This window comes from Lagopus muta, chromosome 9 (assembly GCF_023343835.1).
Source record: "Lagopus muta isolate bLagMut1 chromosome 9, bLagMut1 primary, whole genome shotgun sequence".
NCBI lineage: Eukaryota > Metazoa > Chordata > Aves > Galliformes > Phasianidae > Lagopus > Lagopus muta.
In genome coordinates this window covers 653619-678943 of record NC_064441.1, presented here as the reverse complement: position 1 = coordinate 678943, position 25325 = coordinate 653619, and the positions used below count along the sequence as shown (strand labels likewise).

At 48.5% G+C, this 25325-nt stretch overlaps 1 protein-coding gene across 6 annotated transcripts; it reads right to left on the bottom strand.

Moving 5' to 3' along the window:
- On the bottom strand, window positions 1-25325 carry RAP2B (RAP2B, member of RAS oncogene family). 6 transcript variants are annotated; one of them, XM_048955142.1, is made up of 3 exons: window positions 19940-25325; window positions 5924-6229; window positions 4931-5837 (listed from the first exon to the last, which is right to left on the bottom strand). In XM_048955142.1, exon 1 carries the CDS (start codon window positions 25194-25196, stop codon window positions 24645-24647), a length of 552 nt encoding a protein of 183 aa, XP_048811099.1. In that variant the 5' UTR covers window positions 25197-25325; the 3' UTR covers window positions 4931-5837; window positions 5924-6229; window positions 19940-24644. The 6 variants fall into 6 exon arrangements, with proteins under 6 accessions (XP_048811101.1, XP_048811099.1, XP_048811100.1 ...); XM_048955144.1 differs by lacking the exons at window positions 4931-5837; window positions 5924-6229 and adding an exon at window positions 1-155; XM_048955143.1 differs by lacking the exon at window positions 4931-5837 and having other exon boundaries at window positions 6226-6242.

Below are 25325 nucleotides of genomic sequence, written 5' to 3'. Positions count from 1 at the left end.
AATCAATATTTCTGCTATGTTTCCTTCCAGAAGATTCACTGGTGTGGAGCTGGGGCCAAACCCCGCTGCAGCCAGTGACAATCGTGCTGCTGGGTCCTTAGCATTGCAGCAGTGTAGTTTGGGTGCATTCCTTTTATTTCCACTGGCAGACGCATCTGTTTTAACATAACAAAAATATGCACTGCCAGAAAGCATACTGATTATGGAACAGCAGCCATTATCTCCAAACAAAGGCCACAACAACCCAAACCTGTGCCATCTCTCTCCCTTGCTGCTGCCGGGCTGCCCGCAGCTTCCAAAGGCAAAGTGGGCACAGCCAAGGTGCTGCTCTGAGCTGCTTCACCAACAGCTGAAATGGGCAGTGCGCTGCTCAGGGCAAAGCGCTGCATTAAATCCAACCCAGGTCGCCCTGTGCTTTCCTGGTGTCTGCAGCTACAAACAACGGCGGCGATTTGTCTGAGAAGCAGAAGGTGCAGGGAAAAAAAGGAGAAATCAACATTCCTCCCCAGCCCTGGTTTGTTGCCCTCCACTATAGCTACAGCTAAAGGAGAATTGGGCCATGAAATGCAATAGAAAACAGCATTTATTGCATCTGCTGTTTCACTTGTGTGTCTAGAATTGCACTGCAAACACAGGACTCTCTGCCTTGGTTTGATAAGATCCATAAACACAATCACTGCACGCTGTCACTTCTTCCAGTACTTCTTCAATACCGCCTAGTTTACGAGATTCTGAATTAATATGGCTGGAAATAGAAGACAGAATTTGCCAAAGGACACAGCTTTCCCCAGTTCTGCTTCCATGAACTCAGAGGAGAGCTCCGGAACCCCTCCACCTCCTGAAAGCAGCCCCTCTGCCCTGCCTGGGAGCACAGCCCCGCTGCTTTGTCACCACCATTTCCCATGGAACGCTCAGTGCAAGTGCAAGAAGATCAGAGGTTTTAAAAAGGGGAATTCCTGCAGATATTCGAACTGTTAAATGCAGACAACCACGTATTAAACCAAAAACTGAACAACCACCAAATCACATTTCCGATTCAGTGCGGTTTGAGACAGGCAGCCTTATCCTGGTTTGATGGCTAATTACATTCTCCAAACAGCCTAATAAAACAAAGCACGCCGCCAAACGGGGTCTCTAATTAGCAAGCAGTCATTTGGCTTCCAATACTCCCTTCAACAAAAACAAAAAAGAAAATCTAGCAATGCTGCCCTGCAATGCTGGAACAAAGAGGAAAATCATATTGAATTGTCAAGCCATTCTACCTGCTTTTCTACAGTAAAGAAAAAAAAAGAGGAAAAAAAGAGGAACACTCATGTCCTTTCTATCTCCAGAGAGCAGCTGGCATCCTAGCACTTCAGGTGCCACATTGCATGATGTGCAATGACATGAAACCAATTTATGTCACCTAAATGACTTTCCATTGACAGTGTGTATCAGCAAGCACATATTTATAGCTGGGACAAGCACATTCAGACTAATTAGCAGCTTTCTCCCCAAATGAAAAAGCAGCAGCGTTTCAGACAGTCTGTGTTACTGTGAGCTTTTAGGAAGACGGATTTTAACAGCGCTGGGAGAACAAAAGAGCTGCCTAAAAGAAATGATAGGACTTGCATATGGAGTTCATTTGCTTTCGAGCGAGTTTAAGAGTTACAAAGATGCATCGCCCATTGCTTCTCCTGCCACAAACAAGTGGGTCAGGCAAGGATCTGTGCTATAAAGTAACTGCATCCCGGCTGTTGGTGCTTCAACCCCAAGCGTTTCTCCGCTTTGCCTTTTAATCGACAGTTCCCGCCCTTCTTGTTTCAGCCAATGACATCACAGTGAATAATTTTTATCTGTTTATTAATTCTCAGAACCAACAAACTACAGTCAAAGTGACAGAAAAGACCTCACCAATGGCTCTAGGCATTGGGTACCCTATAGGCACACCTCCAGCTGTGATAGAAGCTGACACATGGAGCTTGGAGGGAGTTTTCAGCCAAAATGCAGCACAAGTCTAATGTAAAGGAGGTGACAGATGGTATGCTTCCTATTCCAATTTGTAGAAAATTATGAAAAATTAGAAGTGCTACAAGCTAAGCAAACCAGTGCTAAAAAGGGGGGGTGGGGGGTGAAATTGTTAGAACATTTGAATTAGATGCATCAGAATGCATTTGCTATTTTTCGGAAGCACAGATTCCTTATCCCCAAGGCAGATCTGCTCCCCCCCACCCCGCAGCAGGGGCTGCTCCAGGAGCGGGGCACTCACCTGCTGGGCTGTGGGACACAAACGGTGAGCAGCAAAGGAGGACAAGAATTGGGCCTCATGAAAAGGGCCAGATTGCGATGGCTCCTGTAAGCTGCCGGCGCTGCCACAGGGCTGGCAGGCAGATCTGCACACCAGCACCCAGCCCACGGCCTCCATACACCGACATTCAGAGCTGGGATGGGCGCCCTGCGAGGGCTGCAGGCTGCCCACACTGCACAGCAGTTTGGAGCTGCTCAGCAGCTACAGAACAATGCAGCAAGTGAGGCTTCTTTTGGGATTCGGCTTTACCTTCCCCTTTGGTTTACAGATGTCTGCCTACACAGAACGGGTCAGAGAGCCGGCTCCCAGCTCCGAGTGAGGAGAAGTCCCTTGCAGAGCCGTGTTACCACAAGGCGCAGAGCCGAGGGGCTGAGAAGCGAGCAGCTGGCATCGAGGGGCTCAGTGCTGTCAGAGCTGCAACCTAAATGAGTCTCCAAACCACGCCGTTCATTATCGCCTTTCTGTGCTCACTGCTTGCATTGCCTGGCAATTATGGGCTGTGGGCCGAAACCAGAACTGGGCAGCAGCAGCAGCCTGCCATTGCCATGCCAGCCCTGTGCCCCCGAGCCACCAGGCTGGGCACCAACAGCCACTGCACACCTTCACACACAACACCAAACCATCCGTCTCTTCTCTTTCTCTCCTTGCCAGCTTTGGTAAAGCAGTTTATAAAATAATAGGAGATACTAAACACTGTATTCTGCTGTTTAACACATTGCTCCTGCTTTTGTTTTTAAATGCAAAAGGTGATAAGTCCTGATCCTTATTCTTTGAAAACTCTTTCCAAGGAATAAAAGTGAAGAAGTGTGTCTAATGACCCCAGCTTCCCCACTGCAGGCTGCCCAGTGCCCACCCAGCCCAGAGCACCAGGACAGAGCACCCACAACACCCCCTCCCTTGGGTTCTGTTCTGTAGTAGATAAAGGTTTCTTTCTCAGAACAGAAAGGAAAAACTCTCAACAGCAAGAATTTTTTGCGCTGCAGATTTGTTGCAATATAGGTGAGTGCCAAATGATTCAAAAATTGTGACGACTTCCAGCACACATCACAGTAACTGCAGCTCTCTCTGAACAGAGAACAGCTCGTAGGTCAGCAAGCATAGCTGCAGCCGTGCTGCCCAGTTCTATTTACATGTACCACACGTTTTTGCACAGGAACTTCTCCAAAACAAACCTCAGCTTGAACTGAAATCTCTATTTCACTTCTACATGAATATATCACAGCGCTTAACCAAAGCCCCAAAAGATCAGAAGGGGAAGCAAATAGGCAGATTCCATTCCTCATGCGATGAGGCCGGAATGGTGCATCACAGCTTTCGTCCTGGAGCCGTCCAGCGCTGCCGACGAATTCTAAGAGTCAGGAACATAACCATAAATCCTTTGTTTCAATAACAGCCTTCCTGACCCTTCGCTCAGGATGACGAGGAAAATACAAACCTGTGCTCTCCTGCCCAGCCCTGGGGAAGCCTGCCAGAGAAATGTGTGCTCTGCTGCAGTTTTTGGGAGCACTTCTGCGTTAGGTGGCAGCGGGGCCTGGACAACAATTGCCCGGTCCTGGCGTGTGGATATTTGATCAAAACAACGTTCCCTTCCAACATTCAACAGCGAGAGCTATTTGGTGTCAAAGTGCTGGAGGAATTCAGTGGGACCAGTTATTGCCTCTTTATGCATAATTCTGAATTTGCTGCTCTAATGAGCCCTTCTCTATTTCCTCAGCAACTGTCGCTCATCCTGGTGAAAATGACTTGGCCTGGCTGACCCCGTTAAGCCTCAGAAATTAATTGAGATCTGAAAATGCTTGAGTACACATCTGTAGCTTTACATTCTGTTCTGATCAGCACTGTTAGTTAAGTAAACCTGCTGAAAAGCCGATAAACTTCGAGCTATCAAACAGAAGCGATTAATGGGGGCTGAGAGTAACTGGTGCTCCTGAGATCAGGCCCAAAAGAGAGGATACAAAAAATTAATAGAGAGCTGAGCTAACTACTTGGAACCATCCAGGTCTATCCTGGCCAGAGCACAGGATGCCCTACAGGAGGAGCTGCAGCAGAAAACCAAACTTACCCTGCAGCAGTGCAGCACGGCAGCAGCAAACAGGCTGCCTGGAGCCCTTAGCTCTACCCTACCACATACCTGTCAACAGATGCTGGCAGCAGAACTGCTGTCCCATCTTCACCTTCTATTGAGCAGCTGGTCAGCAGGAAGAAAATAAAAAAGTTACACTCACCAAAGAATGGTCTGGATAGGGTAGCCATCAGGATTGGGCTGCCTGTGACAAAATAAGGCAGGAGAAGCTGGAACTAGAGGAGATGCTTGGACAAGCTTTTGGATTCAAAGCCTTTGTTCTGGTCTCCCCCAGCCAAATCATGCTTCCAGGAGTGGATGCTGGTTATTTTTTAAATAATGTATTTAAACCAAGAGATCTCTTAATACAGGTGAAAAGTAGTAGAGGCATTCAAGAAGGCATCTGGAGGAAAACACAAGAGTCAAATTTTGTAGTGCCGATTTTGAAGCTATAAAGTGAAAACTGACCACTGAATATTCTCTTGCACATCATAACTAGATAAAGAACACAAACACCAGGAAAATATCTAGCAATTACCTTTAGGGCTGGACTGAGAGTAATAGAAGCCACAGTGATCTCACAGCAATGCCAGGCAGAACCCAAGTAGTGGCTGGGGCAGAATTACACGACCAGATCCGAGGAGATGGTGAAATCAGGGGAGAGGAGCTGGGATGGCAGCGGGTCCAGCAGAACCCACCCACCTGCTCTTCTTCTCCAAGGTCTCTGCACAGCCCCACTGCCCGGAGCAGGAATTGCCCGCCCCACCTCCTGCTCACACTCAGAAATCGCCTTGCCAGTAGCTCTCTTCAATTTCAGATAAGGTTAGTTAGGAAAATGGACTTTCAGACTGCTGTGCCCAGGCTTGTACAGAGCCCAGACAGCACAGAACTGCTGTCGTGGCCGAGTGCCCATGCACCCAACACAGCTCCACTCCCCCCATCAGCCCAGCACTGTGCTTGCTGCCACGTCTCCCCCCGCAGCACAGAGCTGTGGCACACCATGCCCAAGTCGAGCTGCCTCCCTGTGCCAGCAGCTGAGCCCACACCCAGTGCAGCACAGGGCGCTGCTCTGCGGGCGCTGCCACCCGACAGGGCTGTCACCCCCTCTCCTTATCTCTTCTCACTGCTGTACACTGGTATTGTTACAGATCTATTTTTACTCAAATCCCCGATGAGCCGATGCAGGTCTATAAAGACTGATTTGAAATTCTGTAGCTCAGCAGGAGCGTCACAGGCAGGAGAAAACAGGCTGTGAGGGTGTGTGTTTCTTGGCCACGTTCTCTGCTGCTGTCAGTATTTACAGGCAGGCTGGGAAGCCACATCTTTTTCCTCTAACAGCTTTCTCCAGGCTGATCCACTACCTAATGCAGAAAGCACATCTCCAAGTTGCCACTTGCAGACGTTTGACAGCCTTCAAGAAACCGATGCAGTGCCACAGAGCCAAGATCCCCCAGAAAGCCGTGCTGAGAAGGCTACAGACAGTCACACCTGAATTTTTAAGGAAAGAAAAACAACGCCATGGAAAAAAGCTTCGGAAGGAGGGAGATGGGCAGGGGTCAAAGTTTACAACCTACATCCATGGGACATGGACATCCATCCCAGGAGAAGGAGGAAGTATTGAAGCAGATGATCTGACCAGAGATGCCAGGACCCAGCACGCGGAGCCAGCATTGCAGGGAAGCGCAGCGCCCTTCCAGAGTGGAGAGGGGCAGAGGAGTGCGCCTTCCTGCACGGGGCCAGCCGAGGAGGAGGTGCTGGGGCCTCACAGGATGCCTGTCCGTGTCCCGGTGTCACCTCTGGTTTCTGGTTTTTCTGAGAACAAAACCGATGCAGTGGCCCAAACACACGCTGCAGGACTCCGGGATCATGAAACAGGATCCCTGACGACAGATACTGCATTAAAATCAAAAGCTATTTTGGCACATGCAGTTTGTATTTCTGCTCTGTCTCATGTATTCTTAAAGGAAATAGCACTGGTTTAAATGATTTAGCCTTCGTAAACTGCCAGCCTGATTAAAAACATCGCAAACGGTCGCATATCGAGAGACATCAGCAGCTGTCTCTTCAATTACAGTAGGACTGAGATTCCTACACACAGATCTACAAGTTTAGGCTTCAAATCGAATAGAGAAACGAGGAGAGGGCTGGTAATGACAAAAATATGTATCTTGTAATATTTTGATCACTCAAAGTTTGGAAGACACGTGAAACTCATTAATGGGAGTGCTCTGTTTTGGAACAAATAGCAGTGGCCACGCACCCCTCTGCAAACAAAGAGGAAAAAAAGCATTGCCAGGAACTGCTAGCTTTGCCTCATGTCCCCCATATGCAAACTGCACTGATGCTGTGACAGAGGCACAGCTCTCTGGTCTAAACTTGAGAAGCAAAACCTCGAGCCAACTTCAGCACTGTCACAGCAGAAACCCATCTGTGTGCTGAGCCAGGCCCAGCCCCAAGGCCTCGTGTGCCTGCAGACACAATGCAGCAGGGCGCTCCAGATACGGCCTCCCACCTTTCATTTGAGGCTGTTCTGCACAAAATGCGTTAAGCAACCAAAAAGAAACAAGCAGCAAGGAGAACCTTCAGAAAAGCTGCACTTCCGATTAATACTCCAACGTAAAACCCAGCGAGGCAAAAATACTACAATGGTGTTATTAATTTATTGGCTGCCATATTCTGGATCACCTAGCACTGCGTGATAGGGGATGCATATGAATTAAGTTTGTGCTGCATGGCACGCAAACTAGACAGAATGTGCATCTATCTAGTTATGCATATGGAGCAGCGATTTCTGATTTATTATGCAGAGCTCCTAGATGGCTGCCAAGTCACCAGAAACATAGTATATATTATATGGGTGCAATCTGAACAAAGAACCTATAAACATTCACATTATGCAAACCTTATTCATCCATGCAGCATGCCTTCTAAAAAAAAAAAAATCAAACCCCTTCCTTTTTTCTATCCAAGGAAGACAGCGCCAGCAGAAACAATAAATCACACTGCTGCCTCGTGCAGACGAAACCTCTGCGGGCTGCCATGGCTGCTGAGAAGGCTTCCTTCATCACACGACCTCTTGAGTCACTTCCAAAGTCAAATCCTGGCTGATTAGCAAACATAATAACGTAAGCTGATTTTAACACCTCAAAAGCAACAAAAAGCAAGGCTTTGATAAGGTGCAATAAGTGTGATTTTGATTTTAGTTTGTATTTTATAGTGGAAAAAACTGATTATCACGTCAAGCATTCAGACGCTGTGCAAATACATTTCTAAAAATCAAATGCACAAAGGGCGAACTATTCCTGAGGAAATGAATCCCACAGTGGAAGGAAGACCTGAGGACCCAGCGACAGCATCTGATGGGTGCCATCAAACTAGGATGCTGGGCTGTCAGTTAGTGAACAAGGAGGGAAAATACAATGGCCCAGCATGGAAACCATGGGAACAGTTACCACCTTTGCTGTTGCTGAGTTCATGGGAAAAGATTCAGACATCCTAAAACAATCGCAATGTTCCGTTGGATGAAGCTTTCTGCTTCATTACTGGTACCTAAATCAAGAAATAACATCAAAAATTCAAGCTACATTGAAGCAGAATCAGTTCCAATCTAAAGCTGTTCAGCAAATAAAGAAACTCCATTAGAAAAAAACAGCAGAAATATTTTGAGTTTTGTTCTAGCACATTCAGATCCAATTTAGACCAGTTCTTAAACTGAAAATTAGACATCTTAAAGCAAAAAATATATGTTTTTAGCGCTTCCCAAATGAAGCTGGGTTTTGAAGATATGGAACAGAATGCTTCCCACCGCTTCCCCCGCGCCCTGCTCGCCCCACACGCCACAGGCTGCCACCAGCTCTGCAGGGACAGGCGCCGTCCGACCGCCACTTTGAAAGAGAAGTCAGAAGAACCTGTGGCACCACAGCCTGCTGCTGCCCCACGCCCGGCCCACTGACCCCAGCATTGCCCACCTGTGTGCTGCACCGGGTTTTGGCTTTGAATGGAGCTGCCGTGCCAACGAGGGGCCAAGGCACTGCACAGCTGGGACACTGCGTGGGAACCAACAGTGGCACCACTGGCTGCCAGAAGCCCTGAGCAGCAGGTTACAAAGCCCCCAGGCTGTGCTGTGTCAGAACTGGAGGCCTTCACCCACACATCCTCTCACCTGGCACACTGCCCCACTCACACAGCAATCACCCTTCTCCGGTGAAAACTCATTTCCTTCCTACATCTCGTTTCGCTCCCTTACAGCCAGCTCCAAGCACCACCTTTCTAATTAGGGGAAAATTCTCCAAACGCAGCAGTGAGATGGCGACAGGCAAGATGACGGCAAACAGGTGCCCACAGCAAGGGCTGCGGGGCCAGAGGGCAGCCAGACTCCTTGGGACCTGCACTGACCCACCAGCGATGGGCCCCCACCCCGCTCAGCCGCCCCTCTGCCCTGCAAGGAGCTGAGCACTGCTTTTGGCCATGAGAGCCGGGTGCCTGGCAGGCCCCACACCCAGGGACGGCAGTGCTGGAGGGACACAGCCCCACTGAGGCATCGGGCAGCCACAGGGCCCAGCCAGCACAGCCACCCCATGGAAGAACACTGCTGAGGGGAGAGCCTAGGGCTGGAAAGGGCAGAGGTGGCTTGGAATGCTCTTAGCGCCACTGTGATAAAGGAGAGAATCTCCACGCTCGCCAGCCCCCTCTCACCTCCCTCATTTGCATTTCCCGATGCCAGCTCGCTGATACAATATGGAACAGTTTGACCAAGCGATGGATCTGCAGGTTTCTATGGTGATCAGCACATAAATTGCCTGCCCAGCCGCGTGCAAAAGGAGCCATTCATTTTGGAAACAGCTCAGAGCGGCGGGCAGCAGGAGCAGCAAGCAGCCCAGCAGAGTGCTGCAGAACCATGGGACGTGCAGCTAGCCATAACGTGGGAAAGGATAAATAACTGTACAAAGCCATACTAACTACCCCTACAGAATTACACTGCAAAGCCTCATTTCTCAACACCTATACACAGAAACACAATAGAAGAGACCTGTAAATATCTGAAATTCCGATTTAGCTACACCTGGAAACTCCACAGAGAGCTCAAGGTCAGCGTTACAGCACAGCCGCTGGGCACAGCTGGGGGACCTGACGTGCCTATGGGAAGCACTGAGCGCTGGGCAGCTCAGGGGAAGCCCTTGCAGAAACAGCAGGGCTGTCACTGGGATTTTGGAGGAAGCTTGGAAGTAGGAAATGCGACGGGAACTCGGATTCCTGCTTTGTGCTTTTCTTGAAGATGGTGCCTGGAAAATATTCACCGTCTACCACAACACAAAACAAAGCTCCACAGAGCCAGAAGAGACGGTGCTGCCCCTTGCCATGCTGCACTGGGAGCATTTTTCACATTTCCTAGGAGAATTTTTCAGAGCAGTAAGTAAGTGGCAAAGGAGGACCTTGTACTACAACATATGATAGGGAAGTTTTAAAAGGACTTCAAAATTCTGCTGAGATGAGAGATTATTATCACTGTTAAGAGAAGGAAACACAGGACAGAAAATGGTGTTAAGGAATCTGAAGCCAATGAAAGGTGCCCTGGAGACATGCTGAAATTCCTGTACTGAAGCTTGTGCTTTCTTTAACTTCACAAAGAACATGGGTCTGAGATTCTGCCAATCTCTTTAATTAAATAAACGCCCTAAAAATAAAGAGAACAGTTGGAGTGGAGCAGAAAGGGCTGGTTTATGCTGGTTTATTCATTTCCTTCAGTTTTTGTCCTGGCATTAATCCCAGAACAAATATGTTCAACAAAAGTAAGTTACGGTCAAATATATATGATCAGCATAAACACTAACAATACGCCATAAATAGGAACTTCTTTCAGAGCTCAAATCATCCACACGGCGAGTCCCTCCGCTGGCTCCTCACCAGGCAGTCAGCAGATTAACAGTTCCATCAAAAATCAATGTAAGACCTCAGGATGGGCATTTTATTCATAGCACTCAAAGCATCCAAATGCTGTACAGAAAGCTTTTATGATCTACCCTGGAACCCATAGAAGTGTTTTTACAAGTGGATAGAAAGGACTCCACGCCTCGTTTTCCTGCTGAAATAGCCAGTTTGGTACCAGCAGAGAAAACAGCTGTGGCCCACGAACGCAGCCCTGTTGTGGGCAGAGAGCAGGGCTGCCCCGTGGCAGGTGGGCGCCGCAGCCCGGATCCAGCAGGGAACAGCGGGTAACAGTGCTGCTCTGTGCAGAGCGCCTGCACTGCCATCAGACTCACAGGAAAGCACTTTGGAATAAACACATTTGGCAGAGTAAACGATGCTTTCAGATGAATACATCTTATGTGTTTTTTCTAATACGTCGGAATACCAGTGGAGCAACACACACACTATTCCTGCTTACATGGCATGAAATACAGCAATACTGTCCGGATACTTCCTGAGCACACAGCATTTTCCACTACACTACGAGGAAGCTAAGTGAAAAGCACCCATTCTCACATTTCAGACGGCACCATTTCTGATGCCACATGTCCTTTTCCATTGCAAACTGCCCTGCCCTGCTCCCCCCACACCAAGCAAGGCTGATGGGGCAGGGTGCACCAGCATGGCTGGAAGCCACATCTGTCAGCAGCAGCCATGGAAGGCATAATTAGCAATTCTTGTATGCTTTCCACAAAATATAAATTAAATACAAAAATTTTTTAAAAGAATCAGAAAAATCAATTCATACACACTCCTGTGAATGAACACCCATTGAAAAGAACTGAAAAAAAGTTGAAGCAAAGACATTTTCCCTTAAAAGTAGCATGATTGCTACTGAAACATCTACGTGCGTAATAGCTGACATCCAACAGCAAGTATCAGCTGCACTCATATAATAATAGTGCAAGCAAGAAATGCTAGAAATTAACGAAATTACTGTACTTTGTAATTATCTAATTGTGTAATCTACGTAGAAGGCATCTGACTGCACGTTCACCATCCCTGTGAATAGTGGCACGAAGCCTCACCTTTATAGAAACGTCAGTTCCTCCCAGACCTGTACGATGCTGAAAAAATCTTGAATCCCGACTGCCACATCCTTTTTGCAGAGCACTAACTGGCTCCATTTATTTTGGACATTGCCAAAAGAGAAGGGTAAATGTTAAAGTGAGCACTGGCAGGAAGGCAGGCCTTGGTAAGCAGAGCCAAGTAAATGCCTGGCTGGCACTTCTCAGCTGAGGAAGCCTCACCCACCCTTCTCTGGAGCACTTTCCCCATGCCCTCCTGCCAGCACCGCCTTGGAAGGGGACTCACTGACAGGAGGCACTCAGGCACCTCATGCAGCGCATTCCAGGAGCCCGACCCAGAATCTGTCAGTTCCAGCAGTGCCCAGAGTAGACAGTGATGCAAGGCTAAGGGGAACTAGTTCAAAGTGGATGTTTATTCCCAGATTTCCACACTAATAGGCTTTGAAATGCCAGCCATTTTTGCTTTATCCTGTTATGGAGAACATAAATGCTAAGTCCTAACACATATTAGGAAATTAGTATGGCTGAGAAAAAGAGTATAACACACACAACAATTTTCTCTTACAAAGTAAATTGCCCTGGTTTCCAAGCGTGAATTAAGCAGCTGCAGACCTCTGAAAGCAGCGGTGCCACGTGCACACCGTGCTCTGCACAGCCTGCCTGCATGCAGCATCCAGGTGCTCGGCCAGAACTCACAGCCACAGCTCAGAGCAGGAACCAAAGCCTGCTCTCCTCTCTCCCGACTCCGTGCAGTCACCTCAGGCTGCACAGCTCCCATCCCATCCACTAGGTTTTGTGAAGTACCAGGCAAGCTGAGGGCATGGGGGAGAGGAAGGAGATGCTGGCTCCACACTTCCTGCATCACAGTCTCACTGGACTTGCTCAGAGCATGGCTGCGCTCCTCTTTATAGTTGCCATACAGAACTACTGACTGGCAGCAGCTCCTGCCACTGTCAGTTTAAAAAGCTGAACAAGGAGCACTGTGGTATCAAGGCACATCCTTTGAGGACCTGATGCAAACACAGATCCGGGAGGTGCCACGAGAAACCCCTTCTGGAGATACACTCCCACAGAGAAACAAAATCCAAGCACGGAGTCAGAGCACCACTGCTGCTCCAGGGCACCTCCTGCAAAGTCACCCAGCCCTGAAGGCCTCACGCAATGGAATTCCTTCCCACACACGTTCACCTACCTGCACCACTTTGGAAGAGGAGCCATCATCAGATCCCTGCTGAGCTCCAGCCGCTGGGCTTCTGTGTGGGGTTTCATGCCATGCAGCCATGACCAGGCTGAAGGGCCACACTGCTCTGCAGCCCTTCTTCCAAGCAGGCAGGAAAGGCACCAGGTAACCAGGTCACCTCCAACCCCCCCCCCCCCCCCCCCCCGCCTCAGCCCACAGAGGCTCTGCCGACCACCAGCAGCTGCCAGCCCACACACAGCCCTCGGGATTCAAGACGGCCCAGCCCCCACAAGTTGAGGTATTTCCAGGCAAACAGGCGCTCATCGGTTGTACGTCACCAGCGGTGCCGCCCTGCACCATGGCAGCCCACTGCTCCTCACCCGCCGTGCTGCCTGCTTGCAGGGATGGGTATCCGTCACATGGAAGAGAGGAAGGAGGAGGCACCACAGCTGCAGAAGTAACCACCGCTCTACTTCTGCCAGCAGCAAGCTGGGCCTGCTCCTCACGTGCGGCCTGGCAGGGCTGTGCAGCAGGACGGACCTCTGCAGGGCTGCCCTCAGCCCCACACACTGCTCTGGGCAGGCCGAGGCCAAGGCTGCCGAACAAGGGGCCGGCGTGTTGCCTTCCAGCCACAGCCTGTGGAGATCAAACTGAGCACACTGCATCCAAACGCCGCTGCTCATGCTAAAATTTCCACAGGATGGTGAAACACGGAGATACACATCCCCTATTCTGCAGTGGTAATTGAAAGAAATTATCATGCTCTGTCCAGAGCCCTGCAGTCACCACTTTTCTGGCTGAACCTTTCTCAAGAGTAGTAAATAACTCTTTCCTCTTCCTTGAGGGTAATTATTAAACTTAAAAATTAACGTTTTTCCTTGACAGAAAGCAGCAGCCGCTGCTGAGATTGGCCTTGCTACCTGCTACAACCCTCCCAAACATGGGAAAGCACTCCTTTTTTCAGCACACCACGGGATCAACTCTTTCTGTTGATTCAATGAGCAGCGTAAGGGGTCATCACAAAAGCCCTTTTGAAGCAAGCATGCTTTATCCTTCAAAAGGATTGATTGGAAATTGACCCAATTTCAAGCAAATGAAAAGCATAACATTTACAAATGAACCCCACTTGCACACCCTCACACAGCACTGTTCACAAGCAGCCCCTGGATTTCAGACACAAACATCTCCAGCTTTCTCCAAAGAGCCCAGGGTGAGGGAGGCAATCTAAGGAACAAACGATTCTCTTCCCGAAGGTTCTGCAGCACAGCACAGTACTTACGCCAAAGCAGCACAGAAGTCTTACTTCCCGAGGTGCAGAACAGCAAGGCTTTTTATTACAGAATATATGTTTCTATACACGTGGAACATACGCCTCTGCAGTGACCCATGGACTCCAACACTCAGAGTTCATCTTTTTCTGAATGCAGAAAAGGCAAAAGGGTAGGAGGAAAAGGAAAGTTGAGGGCACCTTTGTTCTCCCTCCAATGCTGACATAGTTCAGGGGTTTATGTTGCTCCTGGCATCGGCCTTTAAAGGAAAAAAAAGCAACAGCTTTGCTTAACTTTGCTCTTTGGCTAGAGCACAGAGCAGCTGCGGCGCAGTGTGCTGGGGGCACAGCCCAGCAGTCACAGCACAGCAGCCTCGGGGCTTTGGAGCCATCAGGCGTTGCTGCTCTCTTGGCTGCCGGCTGCTGCAGTTGCAGCAGGCGTCATGGACCGCACTGCTGGGACAAGGATTAGTTTATGCATCAGTTCAGAACCGCTGCAGATTTCAGTCCGATGAACTACCACACAGAACTCACCTGGCAGGATCGTTATCCTTTATGTAGATAATGCACGGTGCTGAGCAACAACTGTGCATGAAGCTCAATGCACAGCCAGCATGCAATGCCTGCACCTGGCCCAGGCACGCCCTGAGCAGCACTGCAAACACCAGGGACAGGAGCAACCTGCAGAGTCTGAGCAAGTCCTGGAAACACATACAGAGAACACAAAAAGAGCACAGTGGGAGGCTGCTGTTTGCTCTGGAGAGCGCACCTCCAGCAGGACCCCTATCTGCAAAGACCCAAGCACTTCTGACTGCTAGTGCAAGCTTTCCCTCTTATCTCTGCCTCTTTTTTCTCTTTTTCAAATAAGTTTTTGACAAAAGCAATTTTTACTGCATATATGCATATATATATATGTACCATCAGCTGTGGACTCTGAAAATAAACCTTTGTGCTTGTAAGCCTACCTCAACATGCTTTGGGCCATACAGGGTAAAGGGTTCTTCCATTATTTTTCCCACAAGAAAAATGCCATTAAACATAGTAAAAAGAAGCAGGATTTGGTAGTCGGTATCCTATTCAGAACTGATGTCTCGAAGTTTTGCAACAAACAACCAGGATGGAGGAGAGGCCTCACCCTGTGCACAGCTCAGCCCCCAGCCTGCCAGCACACAGCACCTCTGCACAGCACATTGGATTAGATAACACTGCAAGGATAAAAGGTTGCCTAATGAACGTGAACAACAGGCATGAACAAACCTCACTGAACAATTACTATAAATCCCAATAGAATGGAAAGAAACAAATGCATCAAATTTACTTTCTATCAACCTTTTGCCATTTTAAGTTGGCATTTCACAATTTATACTACCCCAGTATGACTTCAATTTGAGAAAAACCCACAAAGGTTTATAGAAAGCTGCATTTCAGACATCTGAAAATCCAGCTAAAGTCACAGGGGAAGGCATTCAATTAAGCCTCCTCAATAATGCATTTAATGCTCATAGTAATGCTTACTATGAGCTCCCTGCGCCCCACACGAGGCTCTTTTCACTCCCTTCTTCCTTCCCAAGAGTAAAGGAGAGCAATAAAGAAATCCTCTTTGAAGCAGATATTCAGGAGCAGCGAGACAAAAAAGAAACAGACTCATTTGAGTGGGGGCAGCGCAGGCAGGAGGCACAGCCGCGTCCTCCCCACTCCCCATGGTGTGGCTGAAGGCGCTGCCAGTGCCCTCACTGAGCAGGTGAGCGCCGCTCTCAGGGACGAAGAGCCTCAGTCAGATCAAAGAATCACAGAATACTTACAATTGGAAAAGACCCATAAGATCCCCAGCCCAGCACCCTGTGCCCACCTCCCTCAGCGCCCATCCCTGCCCTCCTGAGCACACCCAGGTGCGAGGAGCCCAGCACCGCGGGCAGCCTGTGCCCCTGCACCACTGCTCTGCTGGGGATCTGCGACATCTTCTGAAAGCTGTGTGGTCAAAACGTCTAGCTCATTTACTGTCAGAGGGACTTCATGTGCAGTAAGAACCCAGAACTCTTTTAAAGGGTTACTGCTCAGGTTGTGGATGCCCCATCCCTGGAGACATCCAAGGCCAGGCTGGATGCTCTGGGCGGCCCAGTCTGGTGATTGGCAACCCTGCACATAGCAGGGGGTTGAAACTAGACGGATCATTGTGGTCCTTTTCAACCTAGGCCATTCTATGATTAGAGAACAATGTTATTTTTAAAGTATATTTCAGTGGGCTTTTTTTTTGTTTGTTTGTTTTTTACATGCTCTTTCTCAAACTGACCACACAATTTAGAACAAACTGGGCTTCAAAACCCTGCAGAATTACTTAGGATTCCTAACAGTGTCCACCAACACATCACTGAAGTTACATTAGAAGTTCCACTGTATCCGCTGTAGACAGCCAGGGCACTGAACGTGTCACTTTGGTCTGTTTACATCCTGGAATATTACAATTATGTCTTTGTATCAGTATGCACAAACACACTTGCCAAGTGAACTCCGGTTACCCATCAATTAATTTCTGTTAAATAAGTGCTGAAAACCCCTGAGTGACTGATACAGGAAGTCAGCATCTCACCAACACCTGAAACAAGCTATGACCAGTTGCACATTGAGCAATTCCAATTAATCACAAAGTCTCCAGGGAATGCAAGAATGCCCATCCTCGAACTCTTAGTGTTTCTGTCAAGGCAGGTTTGGTTTCAATTTACTTATCACGAGCAATGCAGCAGTGAGACACGAGCTAGAAGGTTCATCCACAGACAGCACTGACCACAGACACTTCCAACTAGTTTAACTGGTTGCCACCCCTGCAGCTGGTGCAAGGCTGCACACACCGAACAACCGCTGTGATTTTCTGGCTTAGGAATGCTGAAAATTAATTTGTGCCAGGCCAAAAATGCCTGAAAAGGAACAAGAGGACTCTGTTTTGTTGCTCCTAACTGGCTGTATAAATACATGCCTATATTTCTATGCTACTACTCTAACATTCAGTGCTTGTAGGCACCTTATTCCTGGTTTTCTATGCCCAGAGTAGAAAAATCTGGACATTTCCCAAATTGTGGATACCAGATACAACTTCGTATGCATACATAAATATTTATGCTTAGAAATCTGTGACTTTTGCTCAAGGGTTTTAGCAGAGTAATTCTGTAAGTAAATGAATACCAAAGCACCTATGAGCATTCTAGTTCACTCCACCAGACTGACCTGATTCTTTGGTAAATCAATTTTTTCAAGCTGTTTCTCTGCTGAAAGTCCCAGCCTTGGAAATACCTTACATATACAGTATTCTCCTTGTTTTCATGGCAAAAATGCATAAAACGTAGGGCACGTATTGCTGGAATCTAGGCAGCTCATGATGTACAGTAATTCTAATGCAAATCTTCTCCCTGTTTTTTCCTGTGGTTTAAGAAAAACGCAAAAGATCCAACAGCTAAAGAAAAATCAGAACCCATACTAAGGGAAACACAGTATTTGAAACAAGGAACCCAACAGAAGAACAGCCAGTCTGGAATGCAGGTGAGTATTCAAAAGAGACTGGAAATCAAGATCTCAAGTATTAGAAACTTAATTACTCAAGTACTTCATTAGCATGCTTTCATCTTAACTCCGTTAATCATCAAGTAAACTTGGCAGGAAACTCCCAATACCGAATTGAGGTATGTAGCATCACCACAGTTCATCCACGGAATAAAACTATCACAAATGTAATACTTAAATACACACGGCTCCCAGCTGAGTCACACTGCGACCATCGCCAAGTGCCACCCAGGTTAGCAGAGATTTTGGTGAGCTATAGCGTGCAGAAGCTAGGAAGACCTGGTGCCACATCACCCCTGGTGCATAAAACCAGCTGCACAAACTTTCTTCACAGTTTTGAATCCACTCAGAACCAATGAAATCCACAGCAGATGTTCACAAGGTCTTATGAACTGCATGACATACATATCAGCTCTTAGAACAGCCCAACAGCCCCTCAGCACCTCTTTGAGATTTGGGCTGGGAAAACATATGATTTAGAAAAATAACTGTTTAGCACATCACCAATTTGACATCTACTCGCTTTAAAATGGATGCTTTCATGAACTTGTGTAGTGCAACAGATGCTGCTACTGCTCGGTAACAACACACAGGGACATCAGATGGCCTTCCAAAGACCGTGCACATTTAATCCAGAATTTCAGCCTTTACAAATGTGTGTTTTGTGCCCAATAGGTTACAAGACATGAAATCAGAGGTCAGCCCAAGCTGCGCGGGTATGGCTGCATGCAGCCCAGAGCAGGGAAGTACAGACTCGCCCAGGAGGCAGGGAGGAAAAAGAGAAATAAATCTGAAGGTTAGGAGCCACTGTGCCCATGGCAGACACTAACAGAAGGCTATTATTTTACCCATGAAACAGAAAATTTCAAGCAGTTCTCTCCCAGAGCACCCTGTGCCTGCAGGCATGCTCCTGTCTCACACCACAAACCTGAGATCCCTGTCCTCCCCAGGCCGTGTTCTACAGGCCCAACACTGCTAGCCCTTGGTCACGTACACCTGCCTCACAGGAACGCACAGGAGGAGACTGTTCAGCGCACAGGTCATCATGGACACACACATACAACAATCCTCAAACTGACTTTTGTTACGGGCCTGAAAAAAAGCACACGTGCGACTTCTGATCACCTCCAGATTTCTAAAGAAATAGGCCTCTCCAGCACGCCGGCCGTGACGTGCAGGGGCAGAAACACAACGCAGCTGAGGAATTTAACAGAAGTCACATCAGTTTCTTAAAAACAATACACAAAAAAAAAAAAAACAAAAAAAAAAAACAGAAAGATTCTGCTTTCACCCCCAGAATCCATCCATAGAATGCACATATGAAAAGCACTGTCAGGATACCTATGCAAGACCTCTCTTGCATGCCAGCTCTCTGGACACACAAAAGCAAATACAGAGCACGTGTACCAGGTGGTGAAAGTGGCAAAGATAATTCTCTGAAATCATCCAAGTGCTCTGCCTCCAACTCAAAGTGCTCTTAAGTGTGTCTTCTGAATTAAGCATAAGGCTTAATTAAACTAAGATCTCTGCTAGACATTCATTGAAAAATTGGCTTCCAATGTTTGCCTCTGTCTTATAGGAAAAAGGTCACATCCTCTTGCAAGAAACATTTCTGCAGCATCCTTACACTCTCTCCATCTTCTTCCTTTATTTCATTTGGTACTGCAACTCCAGTCTGAAAACCTCAGGAGAAATCAGCGCACCCAGACCAGAGGTGATGCTTTGACAAAACACGCAGTGCAAAAATGGAGGTGTGGAAAGCAGAACAGGAGTGCTACAAGTATACAGGAATTGCACACTGAAGCAGGGAGCCAGAAGCAGGGCATGGCACTCCACAGGGCGAGGGGGCACCTGACAGCCAGCAGGCCAGGCCTCACCCCTCCTCACGGCACAGGTGCTGTAAGCTGCCTGGAGACAGCAAGAAGGCGAGGAACTGAAATGCTGGCTGCAAGTAAGGATGCACCGTGCTCCTGCCCCTGGACATGCACCTCCTGCTGCCTGCCCTCACTCTGCAGAACACAAGTGGGCACGCAGCTCACCGACAGCCGTGTGCCTCAGGAACACCTGCAGTGCAGAACTTTTAATGGCAAAACTGAGACTTCTTTCCAAACACCCACACTGGTGCCCATATCTGCTAATCCTGCCTATTAATAACAGCAGGTCAAATGCAGGCATACACCTGCAGCTCAGTGCTTACGGTCTTACCTGTAACTCTAGCAAAATAACATGAATCTGTAGGTATTCACACTAATTATTTAATTGGTTTCACAGTAGCATGGTAGAAACAAAGTATAACACTGACATACCAGAGAGAAACTGGCAAAGGAATACCGATACAAATGCTGGCCTGCACCTTTCTCAATTCCCAACTCAAAGGGAAAACACTTCTTTGGTGGGTTGTTTTTCCCTGAAAGCTGATTAACGACCATCCTCACAAATAACCTCAAGCATCCCATTGCATCCTAGTGCCATAACATAAAAAGGCAACAACCCACCTGTATAAACAATGAATATACAGATGTTATAATTAAGAAATTAACAGAAAAGTTTGGATAAACAGATTATCACACCACAGAAGAATGGATGAAAAGCTTACCCTCGTCCTGGGCTCGCTGAGAAGACTCCAGGAGGAGCAATCTCCAAGAGAGACCCTTCCCCAGTGGCAGTCAGCTCTTAAATGGGCTCTAGGAGAGGCGCAGCCCAGCACAGGAGAATTGCCTTCACCTGTGCTCCCAGGACTGACTCACGGCTCACCTCAGGTGGTCAATCAGAGGCTCAGGCCGTGATTCAGCAGCTCCCATACACCACCAAAATCAGCGTCACTGATCAGACTGTTTGCCAAGGGATTTCTTGCAGCAGAAACATCTGAAATTCATTACCTGGACTTTAGATCTATTCATTAGGCACTTTTTATAATGTTCCCTCAAAACCAAAGAATTCTGTAGAAGTAAAATGTTTTCTTAAATCACTAAAGCTGAAGTTACATGTCTGACACTCTCTAAAAACCTCCCTCTGCCCAGATTGTCAAAACAAAGCTTTGGACTCCGGACCACTTAGCCTGGTCTGAGCCCAAACTTCCCAAAGACCCAGATGCTGTGGAGATATTAAAGTTACTGCACAACAGCTGCTTCCAATCTTTTAAGACTTACTTGAACAGCTTACAAGTTCTAGTTAATTCACTTCTAATTTTACAGTCTTTTAGATAGGATCTAAGACACGTTAGATTTTGCAGATTAAGTATTTATCTATAGTGTTTGGTTTTTGCACAGTATGTCATCTACTTGAATCACCACGCTTGGCATCAACAATATTATATCAGCACCCAATGTTTTGGTTAGAGTACTCATACCCCCCAAAAATAAGACTGCTACAGAGAAATTTTAATGGCAGCATCTCTCGAGCAGTTCAGGTTTCACTGCGTGTTTTCTCCGTGCAGTAGTGACAGTGTGCAGCACGGAGACCACAGAGGCTGAGGTTGCTGGTGCTAAGGATGAGAGTTTTGACTCCAGCCATGTCAGAAGAAACACACAAGCACACACCACACACAACCACTCTTCCTTGGGAAACACAGAGAGTTTCTCCATTACAGACTGGCACAGTGTGAGGAGTAGTTAAAGCCAAACCAAGGCGGCCCAGTGCTGCACCCCAGGTGTCTGGGCTCAGCTCACTCAGGCACCTTTAACCGTTTGAACCATTGCTATTTCATCACTCTCATATGTGTGCATATGTTTGTCAGAGTTCCTCACTTCCAAATAAAAGATTTTAGGAGTCAGGCAGATGCTGAATTCCTAAAAAATGAGATTTCAGACCACGATGTTACAGCAATATGACAGAAGAGCCTTTTTGACGTAGACGTTCTGTACGAAGCTATAAATGCTGCTGACGAGGCTCTGGGCTGTGAAGGCCATTACTGAAGACCATCCCACCTTTGACACAGCGCACACACATCCTTGCTTCCAAAGCAGTCTCTCTTCAGCCCACGGACAGGCGCTGATGGCAGCACTCCTCCAGGGTACAGCAAAGCTCTGCCACGAAGGCTCCCAGGCTGCCTGCTCTACTCATGTGAGTCACAGGGCTCCTAATGGCACGCTGCTCCAAACGCTTCCCATGGCCGTCCAGGGGAGCTGCCATTACTCTGAACGGCAGAGGATTCAAGGACGCCGCTCCTTTTCACACAAAGCTCTTGGAGAAAATGGAAGCTCTTGCATTTTGTCACTCCTCGAGGAAACGCGAAACTCAGCAACACCTGCACGCGAGGAGGATCCAGATGAAGAAGTCACAAAGAGCCAGCTGCCCTTTATTGAAAATAAATGCTCTTTGACAAAAGCCTGCCACACATTCTTTTGAGAGCAGCAGAACCTCCAGGAGTCCCGCAGCCAGAGCACTGAGCACCGCCCTCAGAACTGCACACATCAACAGAGCCTGAGCACGGGGTTGGGAAGAACCACACTTGTATTTGCAACGAAGTCCGGAATACGGCATGGTTACAATCACAGAGACTGGGATTTCAAAGGCATGCTTTCTGGCGATAGAACAAGCTTGGATTTTTAAAAATACCATCATTATGTACAGCAAAATATGTGGTCATAAGACCAGCCTTAAACCAAGGCCTTGTTTATACAATTTCTGCACTGTCAGGAAGTATTCTGGCTGGGAATGTAATTTTTCTTCCAAATCGATTACATTTTTGCAATTCTCACTGTGAAAAGAACTATATACCACCTTTGTATTGACACTGGTATAACATATTCCCACAGGGAAAAGGAATAAAAGAGTACCTTCATATTGATACAACATTTTTTTTCTAGTGTAGAAGCAAATATAGCTTTCATTATTCAGTCAAGTTAAAGCAGTGTGATTTTGTTTCTACTTGATAGACAAGGCCTATGTTTAACAAGCACCAGAACACTTCAGAGGATTTGGAAGATCAAACACTGAGTTCTACTTTTGTGCTGTCCTCACCAAGGCATAGAGAACACTGAACACCTCAATACATTCAGAACTCCGTCAGACCCACGCCATGGTTTCTCTAATCCTTCGCCGTTTGACGAACACCCCTTTTTGGCAAGAATTAAGAGTAGAGCTACAAAAAAAGCCAGCACGGTCCAGAGTTTCCTTAGTTGCCTTCAGCTGCTCTGCCAGGCTAAGGAACACGGGACTCTGCGTCCCACCGTATGCTGCTAACATCCATTTGTACATCATTCCTCAATCACAACACGGGCAACAGGAAAACAGGAGGCACTACGAAACATGACAGATCTGCTGTCTGCTGCAGAGAACTGCTTTTACCAAGCTGAACGACTTGCTTTCAATACATCGATCTGGCACGAGGCCGGTTAGGTGCTGAACACTACACAGTCTCACTGAATTTAAGGCAAACGTTGACCATCGCAATAGCTGAGATGTGAATTTATGGCAAATTTTCTTCTGTAAACTTCAGTGCAAGATATGCCTGCAGTCAAGCTTTCTTTCCAATGCATCATTCCTGTTAAAAGAAGCCCCTAATACTCGGCATCCAATTTTTTAGTAGGTATTGGATGCTGCTAAAATCAATACCCGATCTTCAACTAAAACATAATATTGTAATTTTAATGTCAATCATTGGGGTGAATTTAACAAAAGCCACTTCTGCCAGCGCTGAAGCAGAAAGCTTTCCTACTTAAAAGAAGAAATGATCAGATCAATGTTGGGCATCGAGGCAGCCAGATCGCGCCGGCCTAACTAAAAACCCTTCATGCAGCACTGCTCAATTTCTGCTTTCATCCAGTAAGACAATTTCAAGTTTTCTCGGCAGGGAGAGAAAGCTGCACTTTTTGTGTGCTAGTCTTTGAAGAGGAGCTAAGAGAGAAAGGTAAAAGAGATCAGCAAAGCCCAGGTGCCCCAGCTCACTGAAGGTACAGCGTCCTCCCACCCCGCTCCCTCTTCAAATCAGGAAACCACAATTTCCAGGCATTAAAATGCAAAGAGATGAAAAGCGGAGATGTCACAAATAACTGACTTTCAGACTCTTGCTCTACCAAACCAGGCCGCCCATAGCGAAGAACAGGGTGCTAACCTTCTGAGACACTGCTGTTACAGCACAGGGCTTCCTACAGCTGCCCGCTGAGCGCAGCGCTCCGCGCCTGCTGCCTTCACTGGGACCCAAACGCAAGTGAAATTCTGTCTTACTGTTCCACTGGCAATTCAGTCATCTTGGGCTTCGGCATTTGGCCGTTTTGTTTAAACACCATCCTCAGCTAAATGAAGCCCCTCACACCCTTCTTACTGTGACTATGCTATGAACCAGGATTAACAGCCGATGTAATTAACCTTTAACAATTAACGTTTGTTCCACGTAGTACACAGAAGCGCACAAAGTTGTTTTCTAAAAAACAGCATTTGTATTAAAATTCTTAAAATGGATAGACATCTCTTAACTGCAAGTCTGGAATCAAAAGGACAGGTGTTAGAATTTTCTTGGTACGTCGCAATGTTGAGATTTCTTCCGCTGCTGGCTGGAGGTTCACCCCACACAACAATCATCATAAAACACAAAGAAGGAGGCGGAAAAAAAAGCCCACCAAGTCCCAAAATGCTGAATTCTCACAAATTTGAAGTAAATGAAGGCCAAACTTGCAAGACGTGGAAATTACAGCTAAAAGGCTCGGGTGGAAACAAGAAATAAATCCCACCAACAATGGGCCCTTTTGTCCTGGCCTGTTCGGCACGATTACTGAGAGGGAACTGCGTGTGGGTTCCGAGTGGCAGAGAAGGGGATTCTGCGGCGCCCACAGGTTGGCACCGGCCGGCACGGGGTGCGGGGAAGGCACTGCGGGCACGGGGTGCGGGGGGGCCGTGCCGCTCGGAGCGGGGCACTGCGGGCAGCGCCGACCCAGACAGAGCCCGGGAAGGAAGGAACGCCCCTCTCACCCACCGGAGGGGGGGATAAAATAACGAAATCACACACGCACGCACACCTAAACATTGTGCAGACTTGTAACGTTTTCACAGCTGATCGCAAAAAAAAGAACCATTAAAAAATAACGCCCTGCCAATCTCCTGCGGACCCCCCGGGATACAGCAGGTCAACAAAATAGGGAATCCTTTCACAGGCGGTCGCGCCGCCCCGCGCTCCGTCCGGTCCCGGTCCGGGTGGACGCGCCGCTCCCCGCGCCGCGCTCCACCTTGCATAGCGTGTCGGGGCGCCCGGCCGACCCCGTTACGGCCGCGGCCCGGAGCGGAGCAGCGCGGCGGGGCGGGCGGGAGGCGGCGCCCCGTGCCCGGCCCGGGCGGTGCGGGGCCGCGTCCGTCCCCGCGGGCGCTCAGAGGATGGCGCAGGCGGCGCAGCAGGGCTCGTCCCCGCCGGGCTGCGCGGCGTAGTTCATCTGGCGGACGATCTCGGCGAACAGCTCGTCCACCGAGGCTTTGTGCTTGGCCGAGGTCTCCATGAAGGGGCAGCTCCACTCCTCGGCCAGCGCCTTGCCCTCCCCGAAGGACACCTCCCGCTCGCCCTCCAGGTCCACCTTGTTGCCCACCAGGATCATGGGCACCCGCTCGTACCGCTTGACGCGGATGATCTGGTCCCGCATGGGCTTTATGTCCTGGAAGCTCTGCTGGTTCACCAGGCTGTACACCAGGATGAAGCCCTGCCCGTTCTTGATGTAGAGGTCCCGCATGGAGGCGAACTGCTCGGTGCCCGCCGTGTCCAGGATCTCCAGCACGGACGGCGAGGAGTCCACCTCGATCTCCTTGCGGTAGAAGTCCTCGATGGTGGGGTCGTACTTCTCGATGAACGAGCCGGTGACGAACTGCACGGTGAGGGCGGACTTGCCCACGCCGCCCGAGCCCAGCACCACCACCTTGTACTCCCGCATGGCTCCGGAGCGCCTCCCGCGCGGCGCCGCCGCTCTCCGCCCGCCCTCGCGGAGGGAAGGAGGGCCGCTCCCGCCGGCCGCTCTCCGGCGCCGGGGCGGAGAAGGGGCGGCCGCGCCTCGCGGAGCCGC

Coding starts and splice junctions, on each gene's coding strand:
- RAP2B (XM_048955144.1), bottom strand. CDS start 25,196: ATGCGGGAGTACAAGGTGGTGGTGCTGGGCTCGGGCGGCGTGGGCAAG.